A 17,630-nucleotide genomic window follows, 5' to 3' on the forward strand; every position below is an offset into this window, starting at 1 on the left:
AGTATGCTGTGATGAGATAAACAACAAGTTGCCTCAATAAATTCCAATTTATAATTATTTATTTAGATAATTTAAAATAGTATCTTCAGCTAACAAGAAGATCACGATATTGCTCAATTCAAATGTTCATCATACCGTCTGAACGTTGCTTGAACACAATCAGTCGAATTCAACTTTCACTTCTGTTGCTTCTTAGCGGGTTACTTGGCGTACTACTTTTTGTTTTTGCCAAGTTACTGGTTAGCCGCATAAACAGTTATGCAGTCGACGCCGTGTCATCATATTCAACAATAATAACAATAAATTTATGTACACGCACGCAATTCAGCACCCATACTAGAATAACATGGCCACTATTCGGAGTCGCCACCATTCAACACCAATAACAAAACCGGAAACGGAACAACTGTTTGAAAGCAAAGACAACAACAATGGAAAGCCTATTACACCAAAGGAGAAAACTGATCCCATGATATATATAATATTCCTGTCACTCCTCTTTGATTTGCTTGCGTTTACAATCATCTTGCCATTGTTGCCTTCGCTCTTGGAGTATTATCGCATAAATGATAGTTCCGGCTTGTATGCCTGGTTGACGACGCGCGTGCGTTGGTTCCAGCAACTCCTGGGTGCTCCGGAACGTTATTTATCAGTGCTGTTTGGCGGATTCTTGGGCTCAATGTTCAGCTTTCTACAATTCCTGGCAAGTCCCATTGTCGGCAGCCTCTCGGACTACTATGGACGGAAGCCCCTTCTGCTCATTTGTGCCGTATGTTTGTTACCACGAAAGTACCTCCAGTCAGTGTACTACTATAACTTATTGCTACCAATTTCAGTCGGGTATCGCTCTCTCCTATTTTATCTGGGCCTGCTCCCGCAATTTCGCCTTATTTGTGCTGGCGCGCGTTGTTGGCGGTATCAGCAAAGGCAACATCTCCCTCTCTATGAGCGTCATTACAGATGTCTCCAGCGTACGGACGCGTGGTAAAGGGATGGCTCTCGTCGGAGTTGCCTTTTCCCTTGGGTTTATTGTGGGTCCCATGATTGGTGCTCTGTTTGCAATATTCTCGAATAAAAGCGCCAGCGGCGGTGCTTGGTTTGTTTTGCCCTCCCTCTTGGCTCTGGGCTTGGCTTTGGGAGATGTGCTACTTCTTGCTTTCTGTTTGCGGGAAACACTACCTAAGGTACTTTAGTAACTCTCTAAATGAATATTATTTTGTTTAATTTCTGATTTTTGCTTTTGTGTGCAGGAGAAACGTGCTCCCGAAATCTCATCTGCTTTGTCATATGGCCTGCAATTGCTCAACATCTCCTCCATATTTAAGTGAGTACTGTGATTATTATTACCATTTGATTATTTATGTTTACATTTAATTATCATAAAAAAAACAAAAAAAAAAAAAACAAAATGCGAGACATTTTATATGTGCTTTGCCAAGTTTCTTGTCCAGCAGGGTTAGTTTCCATGGCCCTCTCCGCTATCTTTCCCTACTTGGCCATGTTTTTAGCCGGACATTATTTGATTTGTCTTATCAATGTGCATGATTACTTGTTTCTCTCAATTATAAAAGGGGAATGAGTTACCATAGTGTTGCAATTTATAGCCTATAATATATTCGACTTCCGATGTACATACATACATATACTGTGTCTGTGATAGCTACATGCATACATATGTAGTTACATACATATATGTATCTGCATGTGTTAAAAATATGTATATGGCTAATGGTCAGTGCTACAATCCTGTATACATAAATTTCAAATATTGTTCTTATAATATTCAAACTTCGTGTTTCGCCAAATATAAATATAAATATAAATATATACTAAAAATACTCCTGGCTATTATACCATAATATTTGTGATAACATTTGTACTCCATGTGATTTAGATTTTAGATAACTTGTACTTAGATAAGCTTACTTTGGCAAATTGTAACAATTAATTTACTATATTACTACTACCCGAATAGTGTTGCCTTTTATGTGTAAAAAATAATTTACTTTTATTTTCCAGGTTTGCCGCCATCAAAAATGTGCCTAGAAAAGATATACAAGCACTTCGCAGTATTGGCTTCATTTACTTTTTGTATCTCTTCCTCTATTCGGGATTGGAATTTACTGTAACGTTTCTGATGTATCATAAGTTCGGGTACACATCGATGGATCAGGCCAAGATGTTTTTAACCACAGGTCTCGTTATGACTCTGCTACAGGGATCTGTGGTACGTCGTCTGCCAGAAGCAAAGATCAAAACATATGCCATATTCAGTCTGTACCTGATTGTGCCTGCCTTCGTCTTAGTCGGTCTAGCAGACAATAGTCAAATGCTCTATGCCGGCATGATACTATTCGCAATCTCCACTGCATTTGCAGTTACCTGTTTAACTACCTTAGTGTCCCGCTATGGCAACGATGATCAAAAGGGTTCAGTATTAGGGATATTCCGTTCACTAGGTGCGCTGGCTCGTGCCCTGGGCCCAGTTGTCGGATCTATAGGTAAGTGCTATACTCTAATACGTAATTATACCCTGAACCCATTGAAAATGGGAAATCAGGGTATAATGGTTTTGTTAAAATGTATGTAACAGTCAGAAAGAGGCGTGGCAGACCCCACAAAGTATATACATACATATAATAAATTCTCATAATATTGCCAACACAGCAGCGTAGCCCAAGCGCAGTCGCCTGTGTGTGTATGTGTGTGCGAATTGTCAATTGCTCGAAGGGTTCAGGGTATCTCGTAGTAGAGCAGTCTCGACTAGAGCTTCCTTACTTGTTTTTTTTTTTTTTTCACATTTTTAATCATCTACTGCATTCTACTTGATTTATATTAAATCTTTAAATTATTTTCAGCATTCTGGTGCGTGGGCTCTAAGATCACGTATATAGCCGGCGGACTGCTGCTTGTCTATCCGGCACTTGCTTTGCAGTGTGCAAGTATTTAAAACTATCTGCATTAAAAGTAGAATAAGAACAAAATTATATACATATATGTACATATATTATTTTATGTATATTTACTGAACAATTAGCAACCATTAGTATTACTTGCCCTAAATACTTTACCTACAGTTTTTCCCTTTCCATTTCTATTTGTTTTTGTATACTTTAATAAATGCATTTTTATATCTTTTTCTAAAATATGAAGGTTTAATTTACAAGACAATTTGAATTTTAACGTACGTAGGCGGTCTACACTGACGTCATCAACATGGCGTTACAACTTGTGAGGTATCGAGTATCGAGTACTTATGGCTGTCACTTGCATTGTCATACATGCCGCAGCCTACTTCACGTCGCTGAATATATTGGGAGTGACTAAGTCTAAGTGAGTGTGTGTCGCGACTAAGAAAATTAATAATAAATGCATTAATACGCCACACAAACTGGCAACTGTTATTGCAATAACTATCGCACAACGGTTACCTTACGTGGAAGCAAGCTTAAAATCGTAAACGCCCATTTGAAATCGAATTGATATAATTTTTCTTTTCTTTATATTGTCCCGATTACAACTACAAATAAAGTGTGCAAAGTGTGAGAGCAAAATACACGGATAAAGAAAACGCATTAAGAAACGGCGGCGCGTAAGGATTATTGGATTTTACACTTACACAGACATACAAACACGAGTATCCCAACCAGTAGGAGCAGGAGGAACAAGTAATTTAATCACACAACAAAATGGGCGCAAGGGAAGACGAATACGATTATCTTTTTAAAGGTAAAAATTATAAACATGGATCTAGGATTACGTTGCTCGTAATTAATTATCCACTTGCCGGTCGTTGGCTGGTTTCCCTGGTCGTAGGACTCGAGATTTTCGGAAAGTAACAAGGCTTACAATTTTAATGTTGCAATTATGACGCAGTAGTTCAACGGCACTAATTAAAACTAATTGACATAACAAATGCAGACATGCTATTCATACGTCCACAGACCCCTTTGCTTTGAAGTCCATATGTTTATTTTATTATAATTTCCGATCAAGCTCTTTGGCAAAAATGTTCAGGGCAATATCACAAAATACGCCCCCTAGCGGTGTTTAGCTGAATTCTATACGACTTTTATGTGCATATTTGTTGTTGTGTGCCCTTTTGCTTTCTCGTGCTCTCTTTACATTTATAGCCGTGCCTCTACATCGTCCCCTTCTTTGTTCAAATACACCCGTAACTACTTTGCCGTTAAGTGCTGTCAGTTTGTCATTGCGTTTCCATTGCTGTTCGTTCTTTGCTTTTGTTGACAGCAGCCAGTGTGACACGTTGCATAAATCGTAATAATAATCATGATAATAGAGTCAAATAGTAAAAACAATGATTTTACTTTGACTATTGTCTTGTTTTTATTTTGGCACCGGTTAAAATGCAGTGCAAATAGTATATACATACATATGTAAATATTGTTTTTTTTTTTTTTTTTTTTTTTTTTTTTTTTTTTTTTTTTTTTGGCGATAGCTTTTATTTTGAGTTTTTGCAATTTCTTTTACATATGTATGCTTATTTCGCTCACATCTGTTATGAGATAGCTTTGCTGTTATTGCCACTCACTCTCACAATATTTGCCCACAAACTCAATGAAAACTATATGTTTTTGTTGTCGAAGAGTTTATATGAAGCTAAGTATGTAGACCCTGAGCGGACCCTGCTCAAGCTGCTCTTTTCTGCTTGCACTCTGTGACAAGATCAATTTTCTCAAAGCACATTCATCTACATTGTAAGTTTTGTAGTTCATCAATAAATTACTGCTGTATGCGGGCAGCTAGTCACCAACTTCCCACTTATTCTTTGTTGTCAGCTTTTTTTATGTGTGCTTAGGTATTTTGGGGTCAGTATTTTCTCTTCGTAGTCTCGTTTGCATACGAGAGTACTAAGTTCTAGGGTTTCTATTCTAAAGTGAAGTCGCCCCTTTCAAAAGACTTTTTGAGCAATTGTTGCATTTTGCGGGGAATGTTGTGACTTAAATGAGATGAAATTCGTCAAATTATCATAACTTTTTATACATATTTAAAGTCTGACCAGTATGGTCAGTGGTCTGACGCACAGCGATTAGTCGACTTGGTAACTTCATGACTGAAATCAAAAGTTTGCTATACATTTTTCTCTTTGTACATAATGAGTAGAAAAAACATTAAATATCATCTACTTAATATAGATGTGTTGACCTAATGGATCTAGAGCAGATCTGTAAAAATAAAAGAAACAACGCTATGAATCACCGTTACTCGTGAGCAGCTGTCAGATAATCAAAAATAATGATAACTTCAGACTGAGCACTCACATTTACAACATTAAAAAAGCTTCAAGAGCGATAATCAGAGAAAAAGTGAACAGCGAAAGAGAGAGACACAGAGAGAAAGTTATAGAAAAAGGATGGAAAAGAGGGAGTGAGTGTGTGTGTGAGACAGTACAGAGATTATATTATCATATTCTAGATAAGCAAAACACACAGTGCTAATAGCAGAACTTGCAAATGTGACAGTAAAAATAATGCCCAAAATGTTATCAGTTTGTAAAAAGTGTAGCTAATTGCAAATGTAGGAATCAGAAAATTTGACAAATTTGAGGGGTCCGGTTGGAGTTGCCTCAAGCGTTACTTTTTATCACCGTCACTAAAAACCCAACAAGAGCATAACAAGAAATTAATTGACGTTCAGGCACGCACCGTCAATGACTGAATCCGAGAATATATCCATGACCCGTTGACCCCATGCCAATAATTTCGACCAGCCAATAATTTTGCAACTACAGAGACAAAGCTGAATTATTCTTTTCTGTTAATGCTGTCTTTAATCCCAATTTTTATAGTTGTCCTGATCGGTGACTCTGGTGTAGGCAAAAGTAATTTGCTGTCGCGCTTTACGCGTAATGAATTCAACTTAGAATCCAAATCAACAATTGGTGTGGAATTCGCCACACGGAGCATAGAGGTAAGTGTCACTGGTAAGTCTGTAATGGAGATGGACTTGCTTTGAAAAACAACAATTATTACAAATGTGTTGAGAAGGGACTTTGATTCTACAATCGTTCAGTTCGCAATCCAGATTCCAGACAAATATCATCTTACATTTCATGTATACCCATATTTGCAGTTGTTCATATGCATACGTAATATCATAAGTATAGTCATTAATCACCGAAAAGTTTTAAATGCATGGAGATTCTTTATATCGCGAACTGGCAAAGCGAATGTTAGCCAATATATACATTCTTGATTAGGATCCCAACCAATGCCGATCTTACCCACTCCATCTATGCATATTTAAAGAAAAGAAACTTAATAATCGACTGATACATAATATATCGAGAGAATTCAAAAATACTTTACTCAAGTATATTACCGAAGAAAGCTCCAGACGCCGGAATTAGTATAGTAAATAAAAATAAGAGTGAAATATTTCTAATTAGATTCAACTTCATTTTCTTTTATATTTTCCCAAAAATTACTCTAACTCTGTTAATTCAATATCATTTGCATTGATACTTTAACTCGTTTCTTTTTTTGCTCTGTAAGGTGGATGGTAAAACAATTAAGGCGCAAATTTGGGATACAGCTGGTCAGGAGCGCTATCGGGCGATCACTTCTGCATATTATCGTGGCGCTGTTGGGGCTCTGCTTGTTTACGATATTGCCAAGCATTTGACATACGAGAATGTTGAGCGGTGGCTGCGGGAGCTGCGCGATCATGCCGATCAGAATATTGTAATAATGCTGGTTGGCAATAAATCTGATTTGCGACACTTGCGTTCGGTGCCGACGGATGAAGCAAAACTATTTGCGGAGCGCAACGGCTTAAGTTTCATAGAAACATCAGCCTTGGACTCGACGAACGTTGAAACCGCATTCCAAAATATACTCACAGGTATGAAATTCCACTTACTGTAAAGTACATCTAAAAATTTTAACCGATTTTCTGCTTTCAGAGATCTACCGTATTGTGTCGCAGAAACAAATTAGAGATCCTCCTGAAGGTGATGTTATTCGTCCCTCAAATGTGGAGCCCATCGATGTAAAGCCCACTGTTACAGCCGATGTTCGCAAGCAGTGCTGTCAGTGACCGCCCCAACGATTCACTGAGGCAGGAGTAGCAACTGCTGCCTGTAACAGCCAGAACAGCAATAGCAAGAGCAAGAGCAACAACAATTACAACTATAATAACAGCATAAGATGTTATTTTTTGAACCACAGCCACAAGCAGTTTGTCATATATGCATAAAAAATATACCAACAACAAAAGCAAAACAATCGCAACATCAACATCCGGCTGTAGTTAACAGCAGTTTAAACTGAAGTTTTAATATATATCGCATAAAGCATCGATAACTTCGAGGTCTGATGAAAAAAGTTACAAAAGCATAAAGGGAAACACTAAAACACTCCAAATTCAGTTTAAGCTGTAGCTGTAACTATAATTTATATAAATATACATAAATGCTAATATTAAATATATTAATATTATTAATTTTCACAACATAAATATATAGTTGTAATTTTCAAAAAAAGAAAATTAAACAACTACAACATTGCTATGTAAGTTCTATTAGTTGTATTGTTTTTCCAGCAAAATTATGCATACTTAACCCTTTTGACCTGGCTCTTATTCATTATTGTCTATTTATTATTCAAATTTCCCTTACATACGTCAACCGATTTCTCTGCATTGGAGTTGCTTTCGTTGTTACAAACCCTTTTTTATTGGTTAATGTAATTCATTTTTTACGCATGAAATAAAAGTGAAACTTAAATCTAAAATATTATGATTAGTTATAACATTAAAGAACATAAATGCAGAACTTTAAACATTCAATTTTAAATTGACCACTGGAATTCGTTAATAGTTAGCTGATAAAATAAACAGTAATGAAACTTGAAATACACAAACAGCTATGTTGGTAAATATTTTTAATTGAAATAAATCAAGTTTACGCTTGTATATCAACTGTTGATTTTAAAGTGTAGTTTTTGCGCCAAAGGTTTCAGTTTCAAAAAAATGGTTGTAAAGTGCGTTACTTGCGAATGAGAATCCGATATTCTATGTGCAGTCACTAACTGGTTAGTGGTGCAGTGCATTATTCTTGTTAATTATTTGATGAGTGAACTATAATCGCATACATTATTTATATGTGTATACATCGATTAATTTATTTACGAATTGTAGCAACCAATATTATTAAAATAAATGAAATGCAATATGTATTTAAAAACAAATATATCGATATATTTGATTGATTATATATAAGTATTTGGTCACCTTCTAATTCTAGAATACATTTATCGATGTATCGACACAATCAGCTGAATGTTTTAGCAACACGTGCGGTTGTGGCTTTGATTTTTGTTTAAGCATATTTTTATAAGAAAAAAAATGGGAGGTGGTAAAAAGAAAGTACATCCGAAAACGCGTACTGCAGCGTTCAAAGCCAGTGAACCAAGTGAAATTGTTGAGGCCCCTCATTCTTTCGTCATACACCGCGGTCTGTCTTGTCCGTATATCGCAGATTTAACAATTGACTTTCGTCGAATAATGGAGCCATTTACTGCATCCAATTTGCGTGAAAAAAAAATAAATCGCATCAAAGATTTTGTTAGTCTAAGCAGCTTCTTTCACGTCTCGCACATGGCAGTTTTCAACAAAGCATCTACACAGTTGTCCTTTAAAGTGCTTCGCTTACCGCGTGGCCCGTCTCTAACGTTCAAGGTATTTTGAATAGATTCGCTTTTACCATGAACATGAATTGTCTATATAAATACCTCTCGTGCTCAACAGGTGCATCAGTTTACGCTTGCACGTGACGTCATCTCTAGCAGTAAGAAGCAAATGTTTGACGTTGATTATTTCAAGCATCCACCGCTTGTGATCATGAACAACTTCAGCGGTGAAGGGAAACATTTGAAATTGATGGCCTCAACATTTCAGAACATGTTTCCATCAATCAATTTGGCTCAAGTTAACATTGATACTATACGCCGCTGCCTTCTGTTCTCTTATAATTCGGAAACAAAGCTTGTGGACATGCGCCATTATGCGGTGCAGGTGGTTCCAGTGGGTCTAAAGCGAGCTGTACAGAAAATTGTCAGTGGTAATGTGCCAAATCTCAACAAATGTGAGGAAGTTGTCGATTTTATAATGAAGTAAGACCAATAATTTTTAATATTGAAGCCATCTCATCTACTACTAAAACCTTTTAGGGATGGATATACCTCGGAAGCAGATGCCGACGACGATGAGCAATCACATGTGGTGTTGCCCCAAACAGTGAAAGGCAAAGGGAACTTCGAAAACCACAAAAGCTCTGTAAAACTGCACGAAATTGGACCTCGCCTAACAATGCAGCTTATGAAGATCGAGGAGGGTCTACTAACCGGTGAAGTGCTTTATCACGATCATGTTGTCAAAACTGAAGAGGAGAAGGAAGCATTACGTAAATTAATTGAAAAGAAACGCAAATTGAAAGAGTTGCGCAAGAAGCAACAGAACGAGAATCGCGAGCGTAATTTGAAATTGAAGAAAGAGCAAAACAGGGAAGTGAGACGCAAAGAAACTGAAGAAAATGCAAGTGATGCGGACGATGATGCTCAATATTACAAAGATGAAGTTGGCGAAGAACCAGACGAAGGTGAGTGTTGATATAGTCCTGATGCAATAATATTGATCATATGTATTTATATCACTTTACAGAACTTTTTAAGTTGGATAACACGGCGTCGAGAAAGCGGCCCAAATTACCAGCCGGTATGAAGCACAAAAATAAGAAACTTAAATTAAATCAAAAACCTTTAAAAAAGTCTAAGGAAAAGTAGCAAATACAAAATAAGATAATTATTATGACTACATAGTGCGATTTATTTCTGTAACATTCGAGTCTATGTAAACATTCGCTGAACTAGCTGTTTATAGTTGGCATTGCTGCTTTTCCAGCTTGTTGCTATATTGTCCCGCAATTTAGTAAATTCTCGTTTATCTTCGTACTGGGGCACTCGCTCGATCAAATTTTGCGCCTTTTCAAACTCCTTAAGGTAATAGAAAGCCAATGCGCGCCGATAGATACTCTTCTCGCTTGGTTGCTCCTGTGTATCCACAAATTCTGTGTGGTATATAACGTGCTCGTAACGTTTCTCTAGTAGCATACAAGCAGCCAAGTTTGTTTGTATCTGCACGAATAGCAGCTCCATTTCATTGCCAGGGATGCCATTTTTTTGCTTATCCAGCTTATCAAATGGTTTGTATGTGATTAGTAATTTAGCTGCACGTGAGAAATAATCGCAGGCAAACTTTGGATATGCCTTATACATGGCTACGCCCTTCTCTTTGTACTTTAATGCCAGATTATACATTTCCACTGCGCTCAGTTTGTCGATTTGCTTATTGCTCAAAATTCTATCTAACTTCAGCTCGAATTCCAAACGTTCGCCAGTTTTGGTGGTAATGCTGCAAGCTGAGGTTTCGCCAATTACAAACTGTTGCAATAATATTTCTATATAGCAATCAATGGGGCTGTCCGCGTTGCCCATTTCCAATGTGTACTGTTGTGGCTCATTGGATGCTAAGTATTTACTGGGTCTGGAGCCCAAGTTAGGACACGGTTTTTTTACGGTAAATGAGACAGTGCTTACCAAAAGTGGTTTCTCAACCCTTTGGAATTCTAAACTTAGCACTTTTTTCTGCAGGCCACGAGCTACGTCGCTCCACTCTTTGTCAACGTACCAATCCATTGCAGAAAAACGACCAAATATTTCAGCTGGAAAACTTTTTAGATTCTTCTAGTTACTAACAATCATCTGTTAAGCTCAAAAGAAACTGTTTAGAAAAACAGTGTGACCAACAATCGCCAACCCAAATACGCATAATAAAGAAAAACTAGATAACATAATTCTTGAGCCCGAGCTGAAGTTAACATGCATAAAATAAAGCTACGACACATTCAACAGGCCAAAGGCCTTTCTCAACTGTTACAAAAAGCATCAATGAGTTCCCAGCCAAGAGTTTATGTGACTCGTCCGGACGTGGATGACAGTGGATTGGAATTGCTGCGTAAGAGGTTGTTTGTTGTTGGTGGCCGTAAATTGTTTTTAATCTCGTTATCTGATGTTTTTGAGCAGTTGTAATGTGACAACATGGTCACAGACTTTGCCAGTGCCGCGAGATGAATTGCTTCGTCAAGTTAAGGGCAAGGATGCTCTATACTGTGCTCTAACAGATAAAATCGATGCCGCTGTGCTCGATGCGGCTGGAACGCAGCTAAAATGCGTGGCCACCATTTCAGTGGGTTTCGAGCACATTGATGTAGAGGAGTGCAAAAAACGTGGCATTCGCGTTGGCTACACGCCCGAAGTTCTTACCGACGCCACAGCCGAGCTAACGGTCGCATTACTGCTAGCCACTAATAGACGTTTGTTCGAGGCCAGCAAGCAGGTTTACAATGGTGGCTGGAAATCGTGGGCGCCCATGTGGATGTGTGGTCAAGGATTAAAGAACTCTCGTGTTGGTTTATATGGATTTGGACGCATAGGTCAGGAGATTGCTGCTCGCATTGTTCCTTTCAAACCAGCTCAGATAACCTATACGACTCGCACGGCTAAGCCAGCAGAGGCAGCTAAGGTTAATGCTCGGCGTGTGGACTTTGACGAGATGCTCTGCTTATCGGATTTTATTGTGGTTTGCTGCTCTCTAACCCCTGATACCAAGGAAGTATTTAATGCTTCTGCATTTGAGAAAATGAAACCCAATTGCATTTTTATCAATACGGCACGAGGCGGAGTTGTGGATCAAAATGCTCTTTATGATGCTCTTCATTCGAAGCGGATACTTGCTGCAGGTTTGGATGTCACCACACCTGAGCCACTGCCACTTGATGATCCACTCTTGAAACTAGATAATATTGTTATATTGCCGCATATTGGCAGCGCTGATATTGAAACCCGCAAGGAGATGTCCCGCATAACGGCCAGAAATATTTTAGCGGCTTTGAATGGTTGCCAAATGGAGGCCGAAGTAATGTAAATCAATATTAAATTTTGGAATATTACCAATAATCTAATCTCTGAAAATAGTCTAATAAAATCCAGCAATAAATTTTCAAAAGGAGAAATATAGAATGAGTTGTTCCTTAGGTATGTTGTAAGCTGAATATACTTTCGTTGGCGAAAACATATTTATCTAGATATTAAATAAATATTAGGTAACATGGTACTGTAAATTAATTTAGAAATGTGAGTAAATGTTCTGACTATCGTCAAAATCTTAAGATGATAGATGCTTGCGTGCTAGCAGTGCTAGGTTCTTGATTGTGGATCATGTATGTACATACATATGTGGTTTTATTTTAGAATTATTAACATATTTTCTTCTCATTTTAGTACCGAGAATATCATTAAATTTTGTACATATGTATATTCCTTCTGATTTGAATTCATAATAAGCTTCGCATTACCACTAACCAGACAACACATAGACTAGACATCTAGAACAATTTTTTCACGCCGAAAAATCTGTCTCGTAAATGTTTTGTCTGGTTAGTGGCATTATTAAACGGTCTCCAAACTGCAATTAATACTCCAAAAAAAAAAAAAAATACTACAATTTAAATGAACGCATGATATCAATATACTGCAACTAAGTACGAAATAACAACATTTATACGGGGAATTGAATGCACAATACAAGACTACTTTTACAAACTATATATGTACATTACATTAGGATGCTTAGGTTTACTTCTTAATTTTTCAAGTATTCAAAAATTTTAATTGAACGGGCATTAAAATAAAATCGGAAGCTAGTCTTCGCTGTCTTCGCCAAATTTTAACGATAGTCCAAAACTATCAATGTACATTCCTATTTACTTATTTGACACTGTTAGCTAGTATTTATTTCTTAAATATTTAAATAAACAGGTATAAAAGTGCATTTCACTAGCAAAGATTGAGTCATCATACATTAGAAGTTATCTTATTTGCAGTATGAAAATTAAGTAATTTTACCACAAAATTGTTTCGATAGTAACACTATTGTTCGCTGCTGTTAACAGTTGAGCAAAATGCTAAGTTAACAGCATGCGCCATTTTTTTTCGTCTCGTTCCTTCTTTTTACTGATTCAGCGCGTGGCAGTTGTGGCCCCGGTTCCGTGCAGTTGTTAATTGCAATTTTGCCTGAAAATTAAACTCATATTTTAAAACACCAACGCCAAGATGAGAATCTACAAGGATATCATTACCGGTGATGAGATGTTCGCCGACACCTACAAAATGAAACTGGTTGATGAGGTTATCTACGAAGTCTATGGAAAATTAGTTAGCCGCACAGAAGGAGATATTCAGCTTTCAGGCGCCAATCCCTCGGCCGAAGAAGCGGATGAAGGCACTGAAGTAAATGTCGAGCGAGGAGTCGATATTGTTCTGAATCACCGTCTGGCAGAATCTTTTGCCTTCGGAGATAAAAAGTCGTACACTGTCTACCTGAAAGAATACATGAAGAAAGTTCTGGCAAAACTGCAGGAAACCGCCCCCGACCAGGTCGAAATTTTTAAAACCAACATGAACAAAGCCATGAAAGACATTCTGGGCCGTTTTAAGGAGCTCCAGTTTTTCACGGGAGAATCCATGGATGTCGACGGCATGGTAGCCATGTGTGAATACCGGGACATTGATGGCCAAAGCGTTCCCGTTTTCATGTTCTTCAAGCATGGCCTTGAGGAGGAGAAGGTCTAAGCTGCACGCTCCGTTCTGTATTTTTCGATTCAATGGCTGGCAATGCTGAAGAACGAGCAACGCCCAATGCAGGCAGGACAAAAGCAACAGCCACCACTGAACGAATATATACAAACTAAAAAAAACACAAAGGCAGAGAGCGGGCACATACTCACGCATACATACCCATTTCAAACGGATTTCTTTAGTTACGGTTTTTTTTTATTTTTGGCAACAGTTCGATGAAATTTATGTTTATCAATAGAAAAATTCAAACAACTTGTCGAGTTAATTCCGTTTTATTATTTAGAATCAATGAATGTAAATGTTATTTTATGGAATGAGCAAAATTTGTAGTTATATCGGAAGGAGAACCTCCAAGAAGAAGAACTAGTTCACTCACACAGTAGCTAAAAATAACTAAATTATCCTATAACTATTGTAATTGAATACAGCGTAATTTAATATTTTTATAGCAACAAAGCAATTTTTGTATAGGTTCGTATATGTTTTCAACACGGAATGACAAAAAAAAAAAAACAATAACCAGAAAAAGTAAGAAAATTTGTATGTATTAAAACAAATATATAAAACGGAATCCATATACACAAACTGAATTCGCAAATGATAACACATTTCCTTCCCCTAGTGGGTTCAGGTAGCACAGGCGAGACGGCATTGCAGCTGCGTCTACTGTTATTTATGAACACACGCTTCGTGTGGCATTGACTCGGACAAGGTCTGGGCAACCCAAATGTTATTGACCTTTGACAGTGATACATACGAATGTTTGTCTCTGTGCGATTTTTGTCATGCGCAATGTCCTGATGCACCACCGTAAGTAAATTGTCCTATATTTTGAGGGCTTTGAGAAATTCAATATAACCTCAATCATCTGCATACCACTTTGCTGAGCTGTGCAATGCACTCATGTATGTGTACGTCATACGTCAAGAAAGCTTTTTGACATTTGCTTTTGTGTGCTATGTTTTCTAGCGTCTATAGTCTAGTTGCTTATCGCATACATTCACATTTTCGCACATTCTCAAAGACGCACGTGTATACCTGTTAGATCGCGTGTACGTTTGTATACAGTGCGGACTGCCTACGATGACTACGCAGACATGTGAGGCACGTACATATTTACAGGTAAACCACATCAGATTTTGCTGACTGTTAGTGGGATGAAAAATGAATATACGCACGTACATACATACATACATACATACATATGTATGTACATGTTAATTTGGCACTGCCATTAGAAACGCAAACGAAATCTTTATATTTTTTAGCTAGGAGTTTTAAGTTATACAGGAATCAGTTGCCACCTTCGTAAACAGGAATTCGGAATTCCTAATGGCCTAGCATAGGAATAGATAATTTTTTAGCTGGAAAGTCCAAGCTCAGGAATTCCTGAGAGAAAGGTGAAAAAAAAACATTCTTTGTGTATAAAAACGATATTAACAAACTCTATTTTATTTCGTTCGTAATTTTGATGCAGCAAAAACTGTGGCTTATTACAATTTTGATTTGCGATTCCATTTACACAATGGAATTTTGGTAGATGTGTATTATTCAGTCAAATTTTTCGTAAATATGTATATGGTGTAGGTTTGTTCTGTCGAATCATAAAAAAGGAGACTAAATAAACTCCACGTACTATTTAGAATGCACAAGTTTGGGACTTATATATTAAAATTATACTAGGTTCCTATATAGACATAATTTGCTGAATTGTTGCACTACGTTCACTTTGCTTCGCTTTGATAATGTTGGAATGAATCATTTTAACAAGTTTATGTAGAAAATAAATTAACAAAAATTTCGCAATTAATTAGATTTACATTTTACAGCTTGTTTTTGTTATTTTATAGCGCATTGAGCCTAGTAAACTAGAATTTGGGTAAATAAAAGCACATACTTATCATCGTACTCCAAATACGCACACACAACACACGCGCTGCTCAATATACATAATGATTATATATATATAATAACATATATATATATATATATACATGGACAGGAGGAAGTTGGATCACACATAGTCGAGCTGAATGTAGATCTGTTTTACGCCCACCGCCTCAAAGATCATGCGCGTATGCGTTACCACGTACGTGGGATCCACATTCTTCGATACCTCCAGCTTGATGGCGCCCACATAGACATCTGAGCAAAGCGTCCAGAAGTGCGGCTCCTGCACCGAATAGACTCCAGCCAAGCCAGTCACCTTCTGGTAGCACTGCAGCAGCGAACGATCCAGTGCGGTTGGCTGGCGTTGCATCAGTATGAGTATAGATTCCTTGATTAAGCTGAGCACGCTGAGCCCAATAAGCAGCGCTATGAATATGGAGCAAATTGGATCCGCTATCATCCAGCCAAACATTTGCATGAGAACTGCGGAAATGATGACGCCCACCGAGCCGAGCGTGTCGGCCAATATATGCAAAAACACGCCGCGCATGATTTGTGAATTGCTTCCAGTGCCAAGATCATGCGAGTGTCCATGGCTCATGCTGTGATCATGTGAGTGTCCGTGACCTGGAAGCCATAGCAGAAGAGAGAGATGCAGCTGTTGGCATACTACGACTGTTGCAACTTCTTACCATTGTCCATTGAGATGGCCTGATGATTGTGATTAGAATGAGCGTCATGGCTGTGTCCATGAGAGTGTCCATGTCCTCCGCCCCCTCCGCCGTGAGAGTGTCCATGTCCTCCGCCGCCGCCACCGTGGGAGTGGCCATGACCGCCATGATTGAACGCGTATATACCCACGAGATTGACGAGAAGACCTAGCACAGACACAACAAACAGCCGCTCATGCTTCACTTCGGGCGGCTCTATGAGACGTTCGACGCCCTCGGAAAGTATGAAGAAGGCAATGAAGAGCAAAAACAAGCTGTTCACAAAGCCGGCTAGTACCTCGGCACGCACATATCCATACGAGAACTTATCATTCGCCTTCCATTTCGTAATGACCGAGGCCGCCAGACCAGCCAGTAGCCCCGTGCAGTCGAAGAACATGTGGAACGAATCCGAGATCAAACCTGATATATAAACATAAATATAGCTCTGAACCATATGATTAATACAATATAGAAATGTGCGCTATGCTAACCCAAGCTGTTTGTCAAGATGCCATAGAAGAGTTCCACGAAGGCAAAGCTAAGATTTAGCATCAAAAAGAGAAACAAGTTACGAGAATTGGGATCAGCGAAGATCAGGCGTTTCCAGCTGTTCAGCTTCTCCTTGACTCGGTAGCCAAAGTTGCTGCGATCCTTGTGCGTTAACGGTATCATTTTAGCGGTCAAATTGTAGAATGTGCTAAGAGACAGACATATTAAACAATAAAAGAAAATCTTGACTGTTATCACACACGCGACTAACACGCACACTCACACACATACACACATTAATTTTGTTTGTAATTGTTTGCATACGTGGTATTATCGCTGGACTAAGCCTTGGCCAACTCCACCTGCTGCTGCTAAACGCTTTAAGAATTTCTCTGCAGCGTCGGCGGCAACTTTTTTGTGTAAATAGCCGCACGCAACGTTTCCTGCTACGTAAACGTGCCGCTCAGACAGCCGTTTATTTGCACAGGTGTTAGCAGTACACCTTTTGTTTTTGAATTTTATTATTTTACTGAGGACTTGCAATTTAATTCATTTTTTTTTTAAATCAGTCGAAAACACAAACCGCACCAATCTGCTGTGTTGTCATCAAAATAGACGTCTGGTTACCCAGTAAACATTCATTCTGTCAACAGGGTTGCACAACTAACGATATTGGCATTCACACAAAACTATCGAGCACACGTTGCAGTCTGCTAACAAAAATATTTATTTTCAAAGTAAATAATAAAGCCTATAAGCAAAACAGCACCTATTTATCCTTAAGAAAACTAAAACATTCCCATTCCCTCTGGTATTCCAAAAT

The 17,630-nt window shown here is 38.1% G+C and overlaps 7 protein-coding genes across 9 annotated transcripts; 5 read left to right on the forward strand and 2 right to left on the reverse strand.

Moving 5' to 3' along the window:
- The first annotated feature begins 5 nt into the window (after nt 1-5).
- rtet (major facilitator superfamily domain-containing protein rtet) lies at nt 6-3,138 on the forward strand. The gene is made up of 5 exons (XM_089264074.1): nt 6-769; nt 837-1,184; nt 1,251-1,324; nt 2,020-2,501; nt 2,859-3,138. Exons 1-5 carry the CDS (start codon nt 347-349, stop codon nt 2,948-2,950), a joined length of 1,419 nt encoding a protein of 472 aa, XP_089120200.1. The 5' UTR covers nt 6-346; the 3' UTR covers nt 2,951-3,138.
- Nucleotides 3,139-3,187: 49 nt separating this feature from the next.
- Nucleotides 3,188-7,517, forward strand: Rab11 (RAS oncogene family member Rab11). Its single transcript, XM_089264551.1, has 5 exons — nt 3,188-3,333; nt 3,533-3,729; nt 5,810-5,931; nt 6,516-6,864; nt 6,926-7,517. Exons 2-5 carry the CDS (start codon nt 3,690-3,692, stop codon nt 7,057-7,059), a joined length of 645 nt encoding a protein of 214 aa, XP_089120677.1. The 5' UTR covers nt 3,188-3,333; nt 3,533-3,689; the 3' UTR covers nt 7,060-7,517.
- Nucleotides 7,518-8,367: 850 nt separating this feature from the next.
- Nucleotides 8,368-9,834, forward strand: ppan (Brix domain-containing protein peter pan). Its single transcript, XM_018099010.2, has 4 exons — nt 8,368-8,700; nt 8,770-9,134; nt 9,192-9,619; nt 9,682-9,834. Exons 1-4 carry the CDS (start codon nt 8,368-8,370, stop codon nt 9,801-9,803), a joined length of 1,248 nt encoding a protein of 415 aa, XP_017954499.1. The 3' UTR covers nt 9,804-9,834.
- Bdbt (Bride of doubletime) lies at nt 9,823-10,810 on the reverse strand. The gene has a single exon (XM_018100733.3). It carries the CDS (start codon nt 10,713-10,715, stop codon nt 9,867-9,869), a length of 849 nt encoding a protein of 282 aa, XP_017956222.2. The 5' UTR covers nt 10,716-10,810; the 3' UTR covers nt 9,823-9,866.
- Nucleotides 10,811-10,852: 42 nt separating this feature from the next.
- On the forward strand, nt 10,853-12,098 carry LOC115564211 (glyoxylate reductase/hydroxypyruvate reductase). Its single transcript, XM_030388252.2, has 2 exons — nt 10,853-11,041; nt 11,103-12,098. Exons 1-2 carry the CDS (start codon nt 10,899-10,901, stop codon nt 12,001-12,003), a joined length of 1,044 nt encoding a protein of 347 aa, XP_030244112.1. The 5' UTR covers nt 10,853-10,898; the 3' UTR covers nt 12,004-12,098.
- A 968-nt stretch (nt 12,099-13,066) lies between these two features.
- Tctp (translationally controlled tumor protein) lies at nt 13,067-14,300 on the forward strand. The gene has a single exon (XM_018099255.3). The coding sequence runs from the start codon at nt 13,191-13,193 to the stop codon at nt 13,707-13,709; it is 519 nt and encodes a 172-aa protein (XP_017954744.1). The 5' UTR covers nt 13,067-13,190; the 3' UTR covers nt 13,710-14,300.
- Nucleotides 14,301-15,129: 829 nt separating this feature from the next.
- On the reverse strand, nt 15,130-17,462 carry ZnT86D (solute carrier family 30 member 7). 3 transcript variants are annotated; one of them, XM_089257707.1, is made up of 4 exons: nt 17,103-17,462; nt 16,810-17,015; nt 16,298-16,738; nt 15,130-16,232 (listed from the first exon to the last, which is right to left on the reverse strand). In XM_089257707.1, the coding sequence occupies exons 2-4, from the start codon at nt 16,988-16,990 to the stop codon at nt 15,730-15,732; spliced, it is 1,125 nt and encodes a 374-aa protein (XP_089113833.1). In that variant the 5' UTR covers nt 16,991-17,015; nt 17,103-17,462; the 3' UTR covers nt 15,130-15,729. The 3 variants fall into 3 exon arrangements, with proteins under 3 accessions (XP_089113833.1, XP_089113834.1, XP_017954892.1); XM_089257708.1 differs by having other exon boundaries at nt 17,099-17,462; XM_018099403.3 differs by having other exon boundaries at nt 17,132-17,461.
- Between the last annotated feature and the right edge of the window lie 168 nt (nt 17,463-17,630).

The sequence above is a fragment of the Drosophila navojoa genome, chromosome 2 (genome assembly GCF_054131105.1).
Source record: "Drosophila navojoa isolate 15081-1374.11 chromosome 2, UAZ_NAV_1.0, whole genome shotgun sequence".
NCBI classification, from domain to species: domain Eukaryota; kingdom Metazoa; phylum Arthropoda; class Insecta; order Diptera; family Drosophilidae; genus Drosophila; species Drosophila navojoa.